Source organism: Cibotium barometz, chromosome 10 (genome assembly GCF_041138505.1).
Source record: "Cibotium barometz isolate CiBa-2024 chromosome 10, ASM4113850v1, whole genome shotgun sequence".
NCBI classification, from domain to species: domain Eukaryota; kingdom Viridiplantae; phylum Streptophyta; class Polypodiopsida; order Cyatheales; family Cibotiaceae; genus Cibotium; species Cibotium barometz.
Genome location: NC_141055.1, coordinates 14,364,745 through 14,382,799, shown reverse-complemented (window position 1 = coordinate 14,382,799; position 18,055 = coordinate 14,364,745). Strand labels below are relative to the sequence as shown.

The 18,055-nt window shown below is 43.5% G+C and overlaps 1 protein-coding gene across 3 annotated transcripts in view; it reads right to left on the bottom strand.

Annotated features, from left to right (window-relative positions):
* The window catches only part of LOC147634584 (cinnamoyl-CoA reductase 1-like), an 89,781-nt gene that overhangs the window by 15,709 nt on the left and 56,017 nt on the right, over positions 1-18,055 (bottom strand). For 2 of the 3 annotated variants that reach the window (XM_086803695.1, XM_086803696.1), the window contains 3 exons: positions 14,811-14,983; positions 14,162-14,347; positions 142-304 (listed from right to left, as the gene is read on the bottom strand). In XM_086803695.1, the coding sequence (XP_086659821.1) occupies positions 142-304; positions 14,162-14,347; positions 14,811-14,983 (522 nt within the window). Of the gene's footprint in view, positions 1-134; positions 305-14,161; positions 14,348-14,810; positions 14,984-18,055 lie in introns of all 3 variants that reach the window. The other variant, XM_086803697.1, reaches the window with a different exon arrangement.

Genomic DNA, 18,055 nt, shown 5'->3' with positions numbered 1-18,055 from the left:
AGAAAAAACTTACAGCTGAAATTAGTTGATGCAAAATGTGAAGGCAAGAAGGTATCTTCAAAGTGGAGGCATATCAAGTGCTTTCATTAAAATTTCATAAATTTGTTGAGAGTGTATTAATAGCATGCAAATACCACTCACCATTCAGCAGCTTCAATACCACAAGTGTACTTGCATTAAGTGTTGACTGTAATAGAGCACCTAGAACCAAGGTCGGGCAAACCACAACCAGGTCAAGCCCTTTCTCCCTTGAATATTTCCATGCTGCTTGCTCTCCCAATGTTTTTCCAAGCATATACCAATGCTGAGAAGCCACCATTTCACATCCATGCAAAATAACAATAACAAGGCTTAGACATTCCAATGTGAAAATAAACTTGTACGGTATGCATGTTCAAATACACTGTAAACACTCATTGTGGCCTTTGATAACGTGCTTTGTGATAAAAACCCACATAAAAAGGCAAGTATGTGCACCCATGCAAGTGCGTACATACGTTTTGGGACCTTTAGAAGGGAAGGGGGGAAACCACCTTATTCATTTTCATTTTTTTCATTTCTCCATCACTTCTTTGTATTATTGATAAGTTCACATCATCCAAACATGATGAAAACCAGCCCCTCACAATAGAATGCTTTGCTATGAAAGATGCAAACCATGAACATGCAAATGGAATCCCAATGCAAGGTAATCAAGTGAGTCGAATCTGCTGCTAGAGTTGCTCTTGGCTGCAACTAATGCAGTTGATCTTGTAGGTGCAAGGAGCCAGCAATAACAATAGCATATGCAGTTCAAAAGCGGTGCTGCTGTTGACTGTTAAAACTGGCTGCTGCAAACGAATAATAGCACATGGAGTTTGATAGTGGTTGACCATTTAAACATCTACAAATCGGCGGCACTTAATATGACATGGAACAACAAAGCACAGAACACCCAGTGGAGAGGTGACCAGTATCACAGCAATCTCCACTTGCATTCCAAGCTTACCTTCTAAAGGAACTTCGGCACAGCAAGCAAAACCACATCCACATTTTACTGGTAGCACAATAACCCTTCGTAAGAGTCTTAACTTCATTCAAGAAACAAAGACCTGAATTCATCAGCTGGAGAAAGATAAAGCACTATCCTTTCTGGATGAGTCTTTGGTGAGAAATCAAGGGTGTGATAGGGAGAAACATCCTCGCCATGATGGACACAGGACAAAAAAGGGATAACTAAGGATAAGAGTCACATCAGTCCTCTTGGGAGAAGGAGAAAAGGAGGAAGTTTACAAGCACAGGCCTCTAGCGTAATGGTGAAGACGTTCACTCTACTAGGCGAGGACCCAGATTTGAACCCTGCTAGATATAACTGAAGGACGTGATGATGTTTATCACTAGATAATATATATAATCTCTCTCTCAAAAAAAAAGAGAAAGTTGACAGCTTGAGTAACACTCAGGCTATCTTCACCATGGTGCTGCAGTTCAAGATTAAGAACAATCAAGAGAGCTACTCCAAGGAATCACAAATCGATTATAAGGCCATGCATATTGAAGATATAGCAAGCAATGGCATATCGATAGGATGACCATAGTTATGTAATTACACTTTTGCTATCTTTCTAGCTGGCTTAACCTTTCACCTGCTGCCTCTGTGACTGCTCTGTGTGTATTTATCAACGAACTACTTAGACTGGCAACTTGACAAGAGAAAGAAAGATATATTAACATCTGCAAAAGACTGCAAGGGTCTATGAAACAAAAGTTACAATGAACCCATGAGTAACTGAATGATGGAATAACAAACTGAAAATGAAACAAGAATTAAACTAAAACTGAGCTACCACTGTCAAAATTGTCAAAGAAAGCCCTATGTGCTACACCTAGGGCCTAGGCTGAACTGTAAAAGTGCAATACACCCTCATAAATAGAGATACAATCCACGGGAGCAATAAGTGTGTGGCAGGGTCAAGTGTTGGGGGTGGTCGCTGACGGGGAAATAGACTCCGTATCTGTAATTGTGTATTGGCTGTCTATGTCCACAATTCGGGGTGGTGCACTCCGATATCGCTGAAGGATCTCTTGAAGCTGGAGCTGGCGAGGGGATGGTACTCTCGGTCCTCTCGGTTGCGCCGTTTGGATCTCTGTACTTGAGTAGCTCTCTCCAGAGAAACAGTGAGGAACCTCATGGCCTGTATACATTACCTGGTCTATCTCACCGACTGGTCATCCTCAGATGGCTCTCTCTGGTGGCGCCTAGTGGAGGTGGGTGCAAAGAAGCTCGTGATGGGTGATTGGGATGTGTAAGTGGGCTGCCTCTGTCTCATGTGACATAAATGGTCTCTGTGCTGGCTGATCTCTAGTAGGTAAAGCCCCAAGCATCCCTAATCTGGATAGTCTAGAACTCTCGTGAGAGGCCCAAACCCATCCCAGAAAAGACACTGGAATCTCCCTCTGATCTCATAATACACTGGGCATCTGCATATGTAGTGCTCCTCCGTCTCCACCTCCAGTGTGCACAGCAATCATATCCTGTCCTCCCTAGGGATATCTGCTGCTCTCCCTGTCTCTCCACCCTAAGCTTGTGAGACAAAACTCTGATCTGGCCAATAGCAATCGTCATGGCATGTGACATGTGCCTGAGCATGTAACGGGGGTCTCGAATGAAACCACCTGGCCTGAACTCTAGGCAGCTGTCATGATAGAACTGTATCTTAGTGCCGAGCTGTTGTGAGGCTACCCATGTGATGTGTGTCACTAGTCTAGATATATCTGTAACGGATGAGGTGATTAATGTCCTGGTGGGTGAGCTGTAGGAGACATAGTTGCCAAGAAACGCGTTTCCTTCAGCGTGTTTCCTTCAAGGTAGGAAACTTGGAAACGTTTCCTTGTAGGAAACGCGTTTCTTTCATGCATTTTTTTTGACTTGTTTATTTTGCCCCAAATCCAACATCTGAAAATTGCGACTAATAAAGACGTTACTCTCTTGTTACAACTTACATGTAGGCTTAAAATTGATGTTTCCATGTATTCTATGCATTCAGTATTATTTTTACATATTTTATACAGTATATATTTGAATTTTGTACATGCAAAAACCTGTAGGTAGAAACTTTGGGCTGATTTTACAAAACGCGTTTGAAACTTTTAGGAAACCCGTTTCAAACAACCCCCTAACTACTATGGTAGGGGAGTAGCATCAAGGCTGTAGTGGAAAGGAGGTAACCAGTCTATATGGAACCCATGTGCCTAAAACCATTGTGTGACCCTGGCGTACCAAGTCTACGTGAATCCTGCCTCTGCTTTGGTAGCATGATGACTCGAGTGCCAGCCTGGGGAGTCTATCTCTACTCAAACTGTAGACCCTCTGTGTATATGTGACTCTCTGGAACAGGGCATCCACAACTAGCGGGGAGGCTGCAAACTCTGCTAGAACAACGGCATGAGGCACAGATGGTTTGCTCCTGATCATACGTGAATACATCACAACCTCTAGCCTCTCTGCCAAGATGGTTTGCTCCTGATCATACGTGAGTAGACCATAACCTCTAGCCTCTCCACCCTCCTTCAATCCTCACCACCAAGATCAGGATCCCAAAAAGGTGCCCCATACATTGCTGCCGGTGTCACTAAGGTGTCAAAAAACCTTCTCTTGGTGTACGGTTCCTGGAAGTGGGCCTGAAAGCACTGCAATAAGATATAAGTCATTATGAAAGATGGCCATTATGACAGTGAGTCAGCATCCCTATCTGTATTTTGTTGTATTAGTGCTACATCCCCCTTTGTTAAGCCCTCACTGACATCAATGCCATACTATACTAAAGAAAGGGTTAGTCCATAAACATACAAAGTTAAAGTCTGAGGAGGGAGGAGTCCTACTCTCAGGCTGCACTGGAAAAGCTATAACATCACCCCATTGATTCAAAAGAGATTTTGGCACCCTCCTGGCACTTTTGAGTTCTACTAGGGATCCATAACTGAGTGGCACCTTGGTAATATCCTTGTGCAACTAATGTAGCTTTCAGCACCCAGCAAGTTTGACTTGTGGGCTGGTCTTAGCCTTTGCAGGGTGAGAGAGTCAATGACAAGTTTTCCTTGGCTCCGCTACCTTTGCCTTCTTTACTGACCCTTGTTTGGGTATCCACAGCTGTTGTGGGCCTTCATAGACCCCTGTGACCTCAAAGGGCTTTTAGGAACCCATTGTGTCCTAGTTGGTTGCTTCCAGCTTTTGTAGGATCCCATTATCCTTCTTTGTTGTGCCTCTGTTTTACTTACATTGTTCTGTTCTTCTTGTTCAGCCATTGGGCTAAGAAGTAGGAATTTTGCGAAATTGGCCAAAGGTAATACCTCCTCCTCCTTGGGTGAAACCCAAACTGATATTGTCACCTTGTGACTAGCTTTCTCTAGTTGTGTTGTTCCTTCACTCCATTGGATGGTGCAATTTCTTGCACTAATCCATGATCGTCCATGCAGTAGCTGCTCTTCCATCATTCCTGCACGCATTAAATACACCTTTCCAGTCACATGGTTATTTCTAACATTGATATAAACCTTTAACGACCCTTCAGCTTTTACCATGCTGGAGTGAGAGCTACAGCTCTGGTGTTAGTTGGTTCCAGTTCAAGTCTACCCAGAGTTTTGAAAACACCCCCCCCCCCCCCTCCCCCCCCTCCAAGCAGGTGTATTTGCTTATATTATTCTTTGGAGAAATGCTGTACAATGCTGAGTACAAATGATATGAATGCCCAACGCAAGGATGAGGAAGACCGTACGTCGGCTGAGTACCCAACTATCCCGAGGCTCTGTTGAAAACTCTCCTTGGCCACTAATGGAAGTCCAGATAGCTGTACGACTGCACATATGCTGGCTGAGTGTGAAGAGTATCTTCCTTCTTAGCCTGGAGTGATTGGATGCTACAAACTGAAGATACTTTGATGAATACCTGAATCGGAAAAGTGGGACTCAGGTGTCTGATTTTATATGACCACATGGCTGCAGTCGGCTGCCTGCAGAGGGCTGTCGGCTGAGACAAAATCCCACGACTGACTGAAAATATCAGTCGGCTGCTGTAAAAGACCCCCACGACTGGATAATGCCAGTCGGCAGCATTAAACACTTGGTCGGGTGCTCCATTACATGTCAGCTGCTGTAAAAGACCCCCATGACTGGATAATGCCAGTCGGCAACATTAAATGCTTGGTCGGGTGCTCCATTACATGTCGGCTGCCCATATGATGCTGGTCGGGCTGTAGGCCTAGTTGGCTACTGGCCGAATGGGCACAAAAGCCACAAAGGGCTCTGCCGACTGCCTGGCAAAGGCTTTGGATGCCTTTTGCAAAGGCTAGCCCAAGTTGGGGCTGGCCCCTTATATGCGAATGAATCTAAAAATGCCTACATGCATCTAATGCTAAGGTTGGCAACTACATGCTTCTGAATGATGCTTTCTCCAAGTGGGTTAAGAGAGGACTGACATTTGACTGACCTCTAAGGCTCAGAGACTGAGCTATGTAGCTCGTGCCTGACTGTCCCTGAACTAAGGGCTCACAATGGGGTCACGGCGTACGACAAATAATCCTAGAAAAGGTTCTACTTCTGTACAAATGCTGCATTGATGATCATGCCAGTATGTCATTGTGTACCCCAGTGCACGGTGTACGTGGCATTCCCTCTTGCTTAACTTAGCGGCAGGTTCCGGGCTTCCAAGTAGTCCGCCAACAACTGGGGGTACTCCTGAAAGAACTCTTCATCTAGCTAAACTGCTTTGTGGGTTCCGCGGTCTTTAAACTTCGTATAGAACTGTCGGATTCTTCGACCGGATCCATGCTTCCATCTTTGGAGGAGAATTTGCTCTGGCTCTATGACTTCAGCTTCGTCTATCATATCTAGTTGTTGCTCTTCGGATATATCCTACAATGATGGAGCTATATATGGCTTCAACCAAGAAACATGAAAGACATTGTGCATAGTCCAACTTTCCGGCAACTTTAACTTTAAAGAGACATCACTTAACTTTTGAATGACTCGAAATGGGCCGAAACTTCGGAATGGTAGTTTGGGACAACGCTTGCCCACTTGCTTTAGCCGTTGTTTCATGATGCAGAGATTACCCGATCCCCTTCCTTAGAGTTGACATCTCGCTTGGATTTGTTGGCTTGCCGGGTATATGCTTCCTGAGCCTTGGCAAGGCGCTCCTTAACTGACTCCATGATTTCCGAGAATGTCTCGGTGGTTTTATTGGCCTCAAGAGATGGTGACACCTGTCTCGTCAAAAGAGATGAGAACCAGCGACCTAATGCTACCTCATACGACGTCCGGCCAATACTCGATGAGTGAGTATTGATGAGGATTGCCTGAACCAAAGGAAGATATTGTTCCCATTTCGACTACTGGTCATGGCAGTATGATTTGAGAACGTCAAATGCCAATTGATTGTAAATTCCTGTTTGGCCATCTGTTTGAGGATGGAATGCGTTGTGGACAACTGCAACTTAGTCCCAAAATTGTCAAACAATGCTCTCCAAAAATGGGACGTAAATTTTGGATCTCTATCTGATGTGATAGTCCGTGGCAAACCACCAATGGAATACCAAAACCGAATGAGCAAGCGAGCTGTGTCCTCGGCTCTAGCTATCTACTTGCATGAATGAGCATGCAAAACTTACTGAATCTGTCAACGATTGTCATACAGTGTAGGTCTCTAGATCCAGCTGAGGTGGGAAGAGGGCCTACGAAGTCCATACTGATGTCGTGAAAGGGTCCCTCATGAATAGGCAAAGGTTGAAGCAACCCTGCTTGTTTAGTATGAGGAACTTTCACTTTTTGACATATCTGGCATGATTGGACGTGTTGGTAGACATCCCGTCGCGTCTTAGGCCAATAGAATGACCTCTCTAACTTCTCCAAGGTACCGTTGATACCCCTATGACCCCCAATAAGAGAATCGTGGGCATTGTGGAGAAGGACTTGGTGCTCATCTTTGAGTACACAAGACGGTTCTTGAAAAACAACCAACCATCCCGTATACTGTAGTGGCCTGGTTTTGAGCTGAGAGCCAACTGATATTGAGTCTCGAACTCTTCCGAATCTGAATATTGTGCCTTCATATATATATATATATATATACCTAGATGAATCTAGGAACATGCCCAAATTCACCTTTTAAGAACGTGCATGTTATATACTCATGGTAGTCAACCCACAAGACTATATAACTATCAACTCCATTATGCATAGTATGGACTAGATACTACGACATAGTATGGACTAGATACTACCACATCCCCGCTAATGTCATCAGTGCCCAATAGTAGGTGTAGAACTCTGTATCAAGATATGCTCTCACACACACACTCCACACACACATAAGAGCATATATTCACACAAAGCCCTTCGTACTGAGTTTCTGTCAAACCAGATGCAGCGTAGACTCAGCCATAATGAAGCCTAGCACTAAGGGAAGTAGCAAATAGAAAGAATTAGTACAGCAAGGAAGTATTGTTTAAGTCTTTGCCTTGAATTTCTAGCACAATGGACTCCTGCAATGTCTGAATAGTGTCCTTTCGACTACGAGCATCAGCAACGGGGTTATTTTTGCTCGGGACGTATTCAATCATTCCCTCAAATTGTTGGAACAATTGACTCCACGTGCACTGCCTATCACTCCATTGGACACTGGGCATGGTTTGTGATCTCTCTTAACTGTGAAGTCCCTCCCGTAAAGAAAGTGCTTCCAATGCTTAAGAGCGGTCATCACCCTCTTTGTCATACACCGAATAATTCTTTTCGGCGTTATTTAATTTGCGGCTATATTAAGCACTGGCCTTCCATCTTGCTGTAAAACAGCTCCAATGGCAAGGTTTTTTCGGTAATTACCTCGAAAGGATCATCCCATGATGCCAACTTCAAAACTGGTGACTCAGAGGCAACTTTCTTCATTGCCTAGAATGAAAATCTAGAGCCTTGCCCGTGACGGACACTTTCTAATGACGAGTCTTCACGCCCTTGAGCAAGTCAGTAAGAGGTGTTGTAAGGTCAAAAAACTTGTCCATGTGGGTGCTGTAGGCCTAACAAAGACCCACAAATGAGCGGATTTTTTGAATGTAGTGGGAACATCCCAACTGAGAATGGCCTATACCTTTTCAGGGTTGAGGCTAATACCTAATGAACTGATGATGTATCCTAGGTAATGGATTTCCTGTACTCCAAACTCACTCTTCTTGGCATTGATAAACAACTCATTGTCTTGCAAGAGTTGAAAAACCCGTGACACATCTTGCTCATGCTGCTCTGCAGTCCCTGAGAAGATAAGAATGTCAAATGTCATCTAAGAAGATGAAGACACATTTGCCAATGAGATCCCAAAAAACCCGAGACATCATTTTGTTGAATGTTGCTAGTGCATTGGCGAGGCCAAAGGGCATCACCACAAATTCGTAGTGGTCACACTCGGTCCTAAAGGCCGTTTTTGGAATGTTAGCCTCAAAGATCTGAACCTGATGTTAGCCACGCTTAAGATCAATCTTAGAGAAAATCTTTGTACCATTGAGTCATTCAAGGATGTACACTATTCTGGGCATGGGGAATCTATTCTTCACTGTTAGCTTATTGAGCGCCCTGTAATCCACACATAAGTGTGCGGACTTATCCTTCTTCTGGACAAACAGAATGGGAGCGGGCAAAGGTAAGAAAGATGGTCGGATAAATTTGTAGTTGGCTAACTGCTGCTCCAAACTCACTCTCCAATGCCTTAGAAAGATGCTTGAGGTTCTGAACCAAGAACCAACTCTATGCGATGGTCCTCTCGTCTACTGGGTGGGAGAGTAGGTGGGAGGTCGTCTCACAGCATGATGTTGCTGTATTCAGACAAAAGACCAGCCATCCGCTACTCCCCTGTGGGTGCTACTTGAACTACATTAGACTGAGAGCGGACATATAACAGCACACACTCTGCTCTTTTTCTGATGGCTCTTTGGGCCTGAATGTGGGAAATGAGAGGAATGCCAGGAATGCTCCGATCCCCGCGAATCATGAGAGGCTCAGGAAAGCCTTCAACTACGGTGAAAGTGTCTTGCCTCCATTTAGGAATGGGTGCATACTATCGAAACCGCTGGATCCCGAGGATCATGTCACACCCTAAAAGAGAGGAGACAATGAAATCCTGCTGGAATGTGGCCCGCTGAACTTGAAACTCAAATTGCTAAGCTTTATGAGTGATGTGTGTACGTAGACCAGGAGTAACCCCGTCCACATCTAAGTCATAAGGAACCAAGGTACAACTTATCTTGGTAGCCAATTGTGGAGAGATGGTATCCTCAGAATTACCCATGTCAAAGAGGACATTGAACTGTTGTCCCTTTGCAGTGCCATAGGCACGGATGAGAGCCTTTGTCTTGCCCTCAGCCTCACCCTCCTGCTTACCATCAAATACCACTAATGGCATTGAATTCAAAGAGCGTTAAAGCTAAACCGCATTTGAGGCTGATGGCGGAGGTGTGGATGATGATGCTACGGTTGCTACTGTGGAAGTGGATGCCTCAGCAAACTTTTCAGCCTGGAATTTAGTGCAATCTTTCTTCCCCTGTCCCATAGTGTGACAGAAGAAACAACAACTCTCTGTCCTGTACCGTGTCTGTTCATCTGGCTGGAGATAATCTCCAGTGATGCCCTCGCTTTTTCCTCTGGAGTCTTCTTGGGCGTAGAATCTTTCTTATTGCCCAATTGACTTGAAGAATTTTTCTTTTCGTCCTTTTGGTCTTTGTTGTTCTCCTTTTGGTCTTTGTTGTTCTGAGCCCCCTTACCCTGGGTAGATGACTATTGGGTGGATGACTGCTGTTGGGGCTTTGGGGTAGACCATACCTCTTGGGCTTACCTCCGTTCACCATTAGCTCCTGATTCTAAGCGAGGGTCAGTGCCCGTGCATAAGTCTGAGGCTCAAAATTCCTCACTAGGTACCTAATGGTAGTGTCTAAACCTCGAATAAAACTGCTTCAGCTTATCTTCTTCCGATATGCGCAACTGCTGGGCCATTGTAATGACCTTGTTTGAATAGGTCAAAATAGGGGAACTACCCTGAGTGAGATTGGTCATGTACAGTGGTGGAAGAAAACGGGCTTTGAGGTCAGCCACGAAGGTGTTCTAATGAAAACAGAATTGGCCTATGATGGGGTTTGTGTGAAGTTGTGACCAATGCTGCCACCAAGTAACAGCTTCCCCAGTGAGTTGGGGTGCACCCACATGGACTTTGTCTTATGGATCTGTGATTTTAGCTAATGGAAAATGTGCTTCAAATTGATGAATAGTTTGAGTAACTGCAGCATGATCACACTTACCATCATACTTACTAAAATTTGGAGAGGTTCGTATGACGGTGGCGGTAGGAGCGGTGCAGGACGAGGAATGTGAAGCCTACTGAGGGAGAGCCGCCAGAATACCCCCATATGGTTGGCGCCCACTTCTAGAGAGAGGAGAGGAAGGGAAGCTAGAAGTGAGGAGAGGAAGGGAAGTTAAGCTTTCCCAACATGTAGAGGATGAGTGGAGGGTGCCTATTGGGCCACCCATCCAAACCATCCCTCCTCTTGACATGTGGGAGGTCGTGCATGGCCGACCGGGAGTGGAAACTGGTCCAACTTCTTTATGAATTGTCTGCCCGAACTTTAATGAAGTGTGGACACCCAAACTCACTTATAACTTGGGCGGACACACTTATTAAAGTGTGGACCTGCAAAACAGAAAAATTTGCCATTTGCTCATAAAATAAGCAACAAAGAGTAAGGTAGTATACTTACCACCTATCTATATCCCACAAGCGAGGTCAGAAGACAGTTTCACTCGCACGGTTCCACAATTTTCACAAGTAGACTCAAAGGTTTCCATGTGTTAGATGGGATCCCCATCTCTATCAAAGCTTTGCATAAGCTTAACTATATGATATGGCTTCATGAGATTATATCTCAAGGTGTGGCCGGTTTCCAATTCCCTTGCAATCTCCCTACCTATTTCAGCAGTCATTCTTAACAAATCAGTTGGGGTTGCTGTGGTTAAGTCCAGACTCGATTCTTGCATAGGTCTTGCTGGGAACGTAACTATTCTTCCTCTTCCCTTCTTGCATTGACTCCTCAGTAAGGATCTGTTATACCTCTTGTCCTCGGAGAAAGAGGAGCTTCTATGTCCCTTATATCTTCATTGGGGAATCTCTCTTGACCTTGCATTAGCACTGACTGCATGTAGATAAGGAAGTCGGGACCAGACATTATTTTATTGATGTCTACCCTTGTGTGCATTTGTTCTTTGGCCTCTTGAGCCTTCTCCGTGTTGGACTTGTCCATATCCAGAAGGGTAGTCGTTTCCCACTCCTCCTTGGAGTTTTCATGAATAGGTTCCAATTGTGGTATTCTCTTTGCTACAGCTTGGGCTTGCATCTCATGGTCTTCTTTAACTCACATTTTGTAATCTTGTTTCGAGAGATTGTGCTCTTCCGAGGTGATATTTTGCAATGCTCCAACAGGAAAGTTGCCATGTATGAGTAACAATTTTTCTGGTCTTGAAAACATGATTATCTCAAATTGGTCACGATGTGACTAACTCACCCTAGTTTTTCACATTCAGAGAACTTTACTCTTCAAGTGCAAATTCATTGTAAGTCTTTCACCAATTTAATAACTATCCTCTAATCTCTTTACTAATCTTAACCTCGGTATTATTTTGGACGTGATTATATCAAGTTAGTCATGCGTGACTAACTCTGATTTTTCACACTCAAAATCCAGTGGAGTTTGATCCTTGTCAGCTGGGTTTAAGTAATGGTAATCACCACAAGGTTCAAAGTACAATATTATTTTTTTAATGGTTTTTATGAAAAAATAGAAAAAAACTAGCATCCATGTTTTTCAAGTGGAGAAACAACGATACTGACATCAACAAAAATCAAAAGAAAAATGATTGGTTTGCTTTCTACCAAGCATAGTTCTTTCTGTACGGCGTACAACGCCATATCGTACAGAATATCGTATGGTACGATACTGTATGGACTCGTACGGATTTTTCAAAAAGACATTTCGAAAACCTTTTTTTCCCCTTTTTTTGGGTAATGGTCTTGTTTTTGCTTGTCTATGACTGTTTAAGCTTCCTCTGTACTACAATGCTTCCCTCCTTTTTAAAATACTCCATATCACGAAATTAGAAATACCTAAGTTTATAAGGTTTTTTTCTTTTTACATCGTATTTTATCGTATGATAAGAAGAAAATTTATATCACACTGTATTTTTCCATACGGTATCGTATCGTACGAATCGTACGGTATCGTACCTGCTGACAACTATGCCTCCAAGTTACCCAAGTACTCACAACTCAATCTCTCAACCAAAAACAATACATTTACGACCCTTTTCCTCTTACAAGAAAAACTTTATCCATTCTTTTCTTCTCACAAACTTCAACAAAAAAAGAAAACAATTAATGTAAATATGCAAGGAAGGAGCTGGGTGCTTAGAGAAGAGAGAATAAGCAAGATTGCTTCCCCAACAACAATGCCAAATATGCTATGGCCCGTTTTTGACCCCTAAACATTCACTTAAGGAGAAGAAAATAGGCAACAACCGTTGAGGGGATACTAACCTTGCTTCCGAGCCCGGGATCTCCATAGCCTCCAAGCTCCACTAGAGGTTGCTAGTTCCACTCTCCCAAGCCTCACCTCTCTTGCTGACACCAAGAAGCTCCCACGCCTCTCTAACTCTCTGAACTCTCTCTCACAGAGCATAGAGAGGCACATGTACTAAGAATAACAAGTTTCCTCTCAACTCTCTCGTCTGTCCCCCTCGCACACAACAGCAAAGAGCAAGGAGTGCACGAGCTCAATTAGCACAAAGGGGGATTATGTCTTTGCATTATGAGAAAAATGACTTACATACAACTCGTCCTTATTCACATTTGGGCACCCAAAATTTAAAAAAGCGACTTCATAGCATGGACGTGGCTAGCTTCTCTAATAAAGATCTTAATGTTTTTAGTGCCTTTTCTTGACACTTATTACTAACTCTCTTAGTGGTGGAGATCGCTTTGTTAATCCCAAAATGGGAGTAACACACCAGAGGATCTAAACCCCAGAGAGAACGTCAGCCATGAACCATGACAACGTAGCACAATAAATTACTGCACATGGATTTCCATCCAAAGGCTACGGAGTTGGATGGTCAAGATGACCTATCCCTTGTGTTCACCAAACATTGGCACTCATTTTTGTCCCCAAATTGCGTGCACGGGTGCAAATCAAAGTCACAAGAAGCATGCAAAGATGATAGATGAGGTCCTGCAACAACACCGTAGCACAACAAGGCGTAATTGTAAGAAGAAACCACCACTTTACCAACAAATTAGTTGCTCCAGATAATTGTGATTATTGTTGGTTTTATACTTACTACTTTGATAATCTTACTATGCACATTGCAAACAGGTCATTAAATTGAATTAGGACTATAAAGCAATGTAAAAGGGAGATCTCAATGGACCAAGTGTGAAAAGGAAAATGTGAAAACCTTGTAATATTAAAGGGAGGCTTTCTCTTTGTTTGAACATAACGTGGAGATAATGGAAGAAGGGGAGGAGTTTTTTGTCTCCAGCTTTGTACATCGAATACTCTTTTGATGGATTAACATGAGTCTTATCTTTTTCTTTAACATGAGTCTTATCTTTTTTCTTTTCAAAGTAGAATCACTGGAGCACTTTGAGCTCAAGTGAGTGGTTTTAGAGCTATGGTTGTGAGCTTTGTGGAGCTTGTATGAGTGATGAAGTGAGACGGGATTAGAGGAGTGTATTTGCAATCCGAAAGTGATTGAACTACAAATTTAACGGTTTACATACCACATACCAAATGGCTTGGCCACAGTGATTTTTGTTTTCAAAAGAGTTGTTTTTTTATCCTCTAAATTTCAGAGTCTTTTTTTTGTGATATTGGATTCTCAAAAAAGGGCATCTTGGCATTTAAATTTGCCTAGACATAATCTTACTACCTACTCATATTACATAATATAAAGACAAACAGGTTGAAGATTGATGGAAAGACTGCTATAAAGCATGAATATATTCTTATTCAAGAACAAAACTCTTAGGATAAACAATGAAGACTCGTAAACCTTTTGATTGGGAACTGAAAAGTGAAACTCAATGTAAACAAAATGCTGTTACCTTGTTTTCCCTAAGGTAATCCTCATTACTCCAGAAAGTCTCATCAAGAATGGTTTCTTTAGGCCTATAAGGATCAGCATGTACAGTTGACCCCGATGATGTCATCACTACCCTCTTAATTTTGGCATCAGTGCATGCTTTTAGCACATTCAAAGTTCCCTTTATGGCAGGATCAAGAACCTCAACCTGTCATACCACAAGACCAAGATGTGCATAACCAAGTCCTTTAATATGATTAATAGTCTTAAGAGCGAAATTAAATGCCACATTATTTTCCTAGCATATCTATGTGAGATTCAATGCTACATTAATTTCTTGGCCTGCTGGTGAGAGTCACCCTACCTGTTCATCTTCCTCTAAGAGTATGAAACAGATCTATCCAAATAGTGATAATCATCTCTAGAAGGGTCTATACCCTGTGCATCAAGCTCGCCAAACATATCAGGCTTCTATTCCAATTAAAATACCAGCACCAGAGCACACAGATGGTACACCAAAACTATTGTTTGCAACAGAACCAGGTGATTTTTCTTTTCTTCCAAGAACAGAATTAACTGATTGCAACTAAGAAAATACAAAACAGCTCATATTTCAAGAGTAGGCAAGATGATTCAGCAACTAAAATGGGCAGACAAAACATACAACTAACCTCCGGATTGGTTGAAGTCTGGCTTGGAACAGGACAAGCCACGTGGAATACACCACTGCAGCCATCTATAGCAGCAAAGAGGGATTCGTAATCCAAAAGATGACCCTTCACCAGAGTCAGCCTGTCTTTAGCCCCTTCAAAGCCTTCCAAATGCCCAGTTTTTTGTTTGTCATCTGTGTTCAAGAAAAAACAAGAAAATCGTGACTTTATTTATTGAACGTCAAGATATTTCTTAGCACGACTAAATGAAGCTGACCACATTAACTGGTATCCTTCTCAACAAACAGTAGAATGAGCTTGCATAGCAGCAAGAACTTGAGTGGAATGATAAACATCAAGTCAACCAAGAGCAGCCGGTTGAGTTTAGATCTGCACACTACTGACTGCATAGATGCAGATTGATGTGTTAAGAAGTAAAGCGTACTCTTTGACATAGGTGGACCGACACATAGAATAAATAGCCTGCTATGACTCTAGGATGATCAGTGATTATCCACTCTATGCCAAAGATAGCACACAGCACTACAACACATGGCAGCTAAGCACAGCATAATCACCAAGGATTGCGGCCTTACGTGAGAGACACAAGGCTAGTTCACGATTGGGAAACCAAGCAAATTTACAAACACAAGGGTAGCCAATCCTTGAAAATAGACTTGAGAACAAGGAAGACTCATCCCATAGTCAAGGCATTCTCGCCAATGATTCTAACACAGCCATCCAAACACTTCGGTCAACAAGTTGTTGGATAGTGAAGATGAAAAACATGATTATGAGCCTCTTCCAAAGCCTAACGACTCTCGGGATTGGATTCATGTCTTGGCAGCCATGGGCATACTTCCACATAAGCTTGGAACAAGGTTTGCAGGACAGGACGGGATGGAGATAACCTCCATGTTCATGCTTAGTGCAGCATATCCTTTTGGGAGCCAATAGTGACTTTGAACCAGGGGGTAGTTTGTGTTTCATCTAGTGATGACTCCTCCGTGGAAGAAGCCACTTCCGCATTACCCACAATCATCCCGCCAAGAAGGAGAAAACCACATACCAAGCCTAAAAGGTATGTCTTGTCCATGGAGACAGACAACGTTGAGGCCATGAAGCCACATGAGACATACTCCAAACAGTGGGAAACTGACATAAACAAGATCACCCTTTAGACCAAGACAGTGACCAATAACGGTGATGAAGAGCCCACGAGCTCCGAGCAAGCCAACGAGCTCTGTCGAGCCACCAGACGCAAGCTCACCCAAGTTAAGTTTTGTTATGTACCTGAAGCTAATCCTCGGATTAGCGGGCCTAATCCAACAAGGTTAGGCGACCCTGGGATTAGCAGATAGCAGGCAGATACAAAGGGCTAAGGTTCAGAATAAATAAAACTAGGCTACTGGCTATCTAAAGCAGGTAAGCTATTTATAGCGGCAATTATCACTATATAAGTAATGCCTTGGAATATTATTGTGTAGTCAGTCGTGCAGTGCACTTCTAATGGGTCTGGGACATGGCTGATCACAGAAAGTCTTTGCGAGGGCCGGCGACCTTGTGTACCCTTCCTTTTTTTTGGTTCTCTCTAATCTTGTTTTGGACTGTGTTTAGGAGATCTTGGTTGGACAGGCCTGGGACACCTCTTACACTTGGTATCAGAGCCACCTAAACGCCGAGTCTACAAAGGTTTGCATGTCTTTCATGGTCTATTCAAGTCGAGATTCCCAGATATTTCTCTCAGCACCATAGCTTGCTTCTCTTCTCGTAAGAAGTATGCTTTCTAGGGTTGCAGCCCTGGTTGTATGTGGATTCTGTGAGAGGGGGGATATTAAGAGTCATGCGTGTTGGAGATGTGCAGAAGACCCCTTACAAAACCCTAGTTCTTCTCTGGTGTAACTCCCAGATGGGCTGCAATTTATACTCAAGAGTCTACCCTTGACATGTTTGTATACGTGTGGGCAAGGGGATGTTGAGTTGATGGCCTGAAACCTGTGGCAAGGGTTGCTTCCAGCCTGAAGAAAAGCATGACAGGTTGGCTTCCTACAGGGCAGCAACAGGCTGGGCTGCGCAGCAGAGAAGAGGGAGAGTGAACCAAGGTAGCCAGCAGAGGGGCAAGCAGTCAGCGCCTCCAGATTGATGTGCACAGGCATAGGGGAATGAATAGGGGGCTGCTGGGTGCTGCCTGCGCAGGCACCGCCAGGGAGAGAAAGCGTAAGTTGCTAAAAAAAAGCATGTGTGTTGTTTTTAGAGCAACCTTCTACAATAGGGTGACTTTAGCTGTTTTTTGGGATTCTAGAAGAGGCGCCTATTTTTTGAGAAAAAAAAGCAGTATGGCTGTTTTTTTGGGAAAAAGACCACGTGTGGCCTATATAATAACGCACATATTAGACATTAAACCATCAAAGGAAGCTCTTTCCAACATTCAGCATGGGACAAAACAGCAGGGAGCAGATTTCGCACCTCTCTTCTTGTACACAGAGCTCAGGGAAGGCTTTGGTAAGTGGGTTCACGCGATGATCTCAGATTCTTCCTACAGTTTTGTGTAGACTTTCCCTCGCTTTTTTGAAAATTCAGAATCGGCACATATGAATCTTTCCTTTTTTTAACAGTAACAAAGATACACCCTTGCTTTTCTTCTCTCTTCCATCTCTCATATCCATGGCGACACCCCAGCCCCTTTCCTTTACCGATGATTTATCAGACCATGAGTGGGAACGAGAAGACATAGGGGCAGATATTGGGGAACCAACCATGATACTGCTCATGGACACCATACAATAGTCATGGAAGAGGAGGAGATAGATATGGTGAAGAAGACTTACTTCAACCACGAGATGCAGAAGCTCCAAGTAGAGATCTCTACCCTGAAGAACCAGGGCAATGGGACCGGAAGGAGATCACTCTTTTGCATCAGCAGGTCACTATATTGGCAAGTAGTCCTGCACTGGCAGGGCAGATTTCAGTAGCTCCTTTCTTCACCCTAGAGGTTTTTTGGGGGAGAGGAAGAAGAGAACTCAAGAAGTGATTGATGCATGGCTTAATAGGTACAATGTTCGTTTTGAATTCCATCCTCTCCCAGGACGCTCAGAAGATGCAAGGCTTCCTAAAAGGGAAAGCCTTGTCATGGTGGAGAGAGCTTCAGAAAAAGCCTATTTCTTGGGCTAGTTTTGAGCAGATGTTCAGGGATGAGTTCCTCCAAGTGGAGGATGTGTATGACGTGGTATCCACGTTTGTAGGGTTTTATATGAAAACCATGTCTT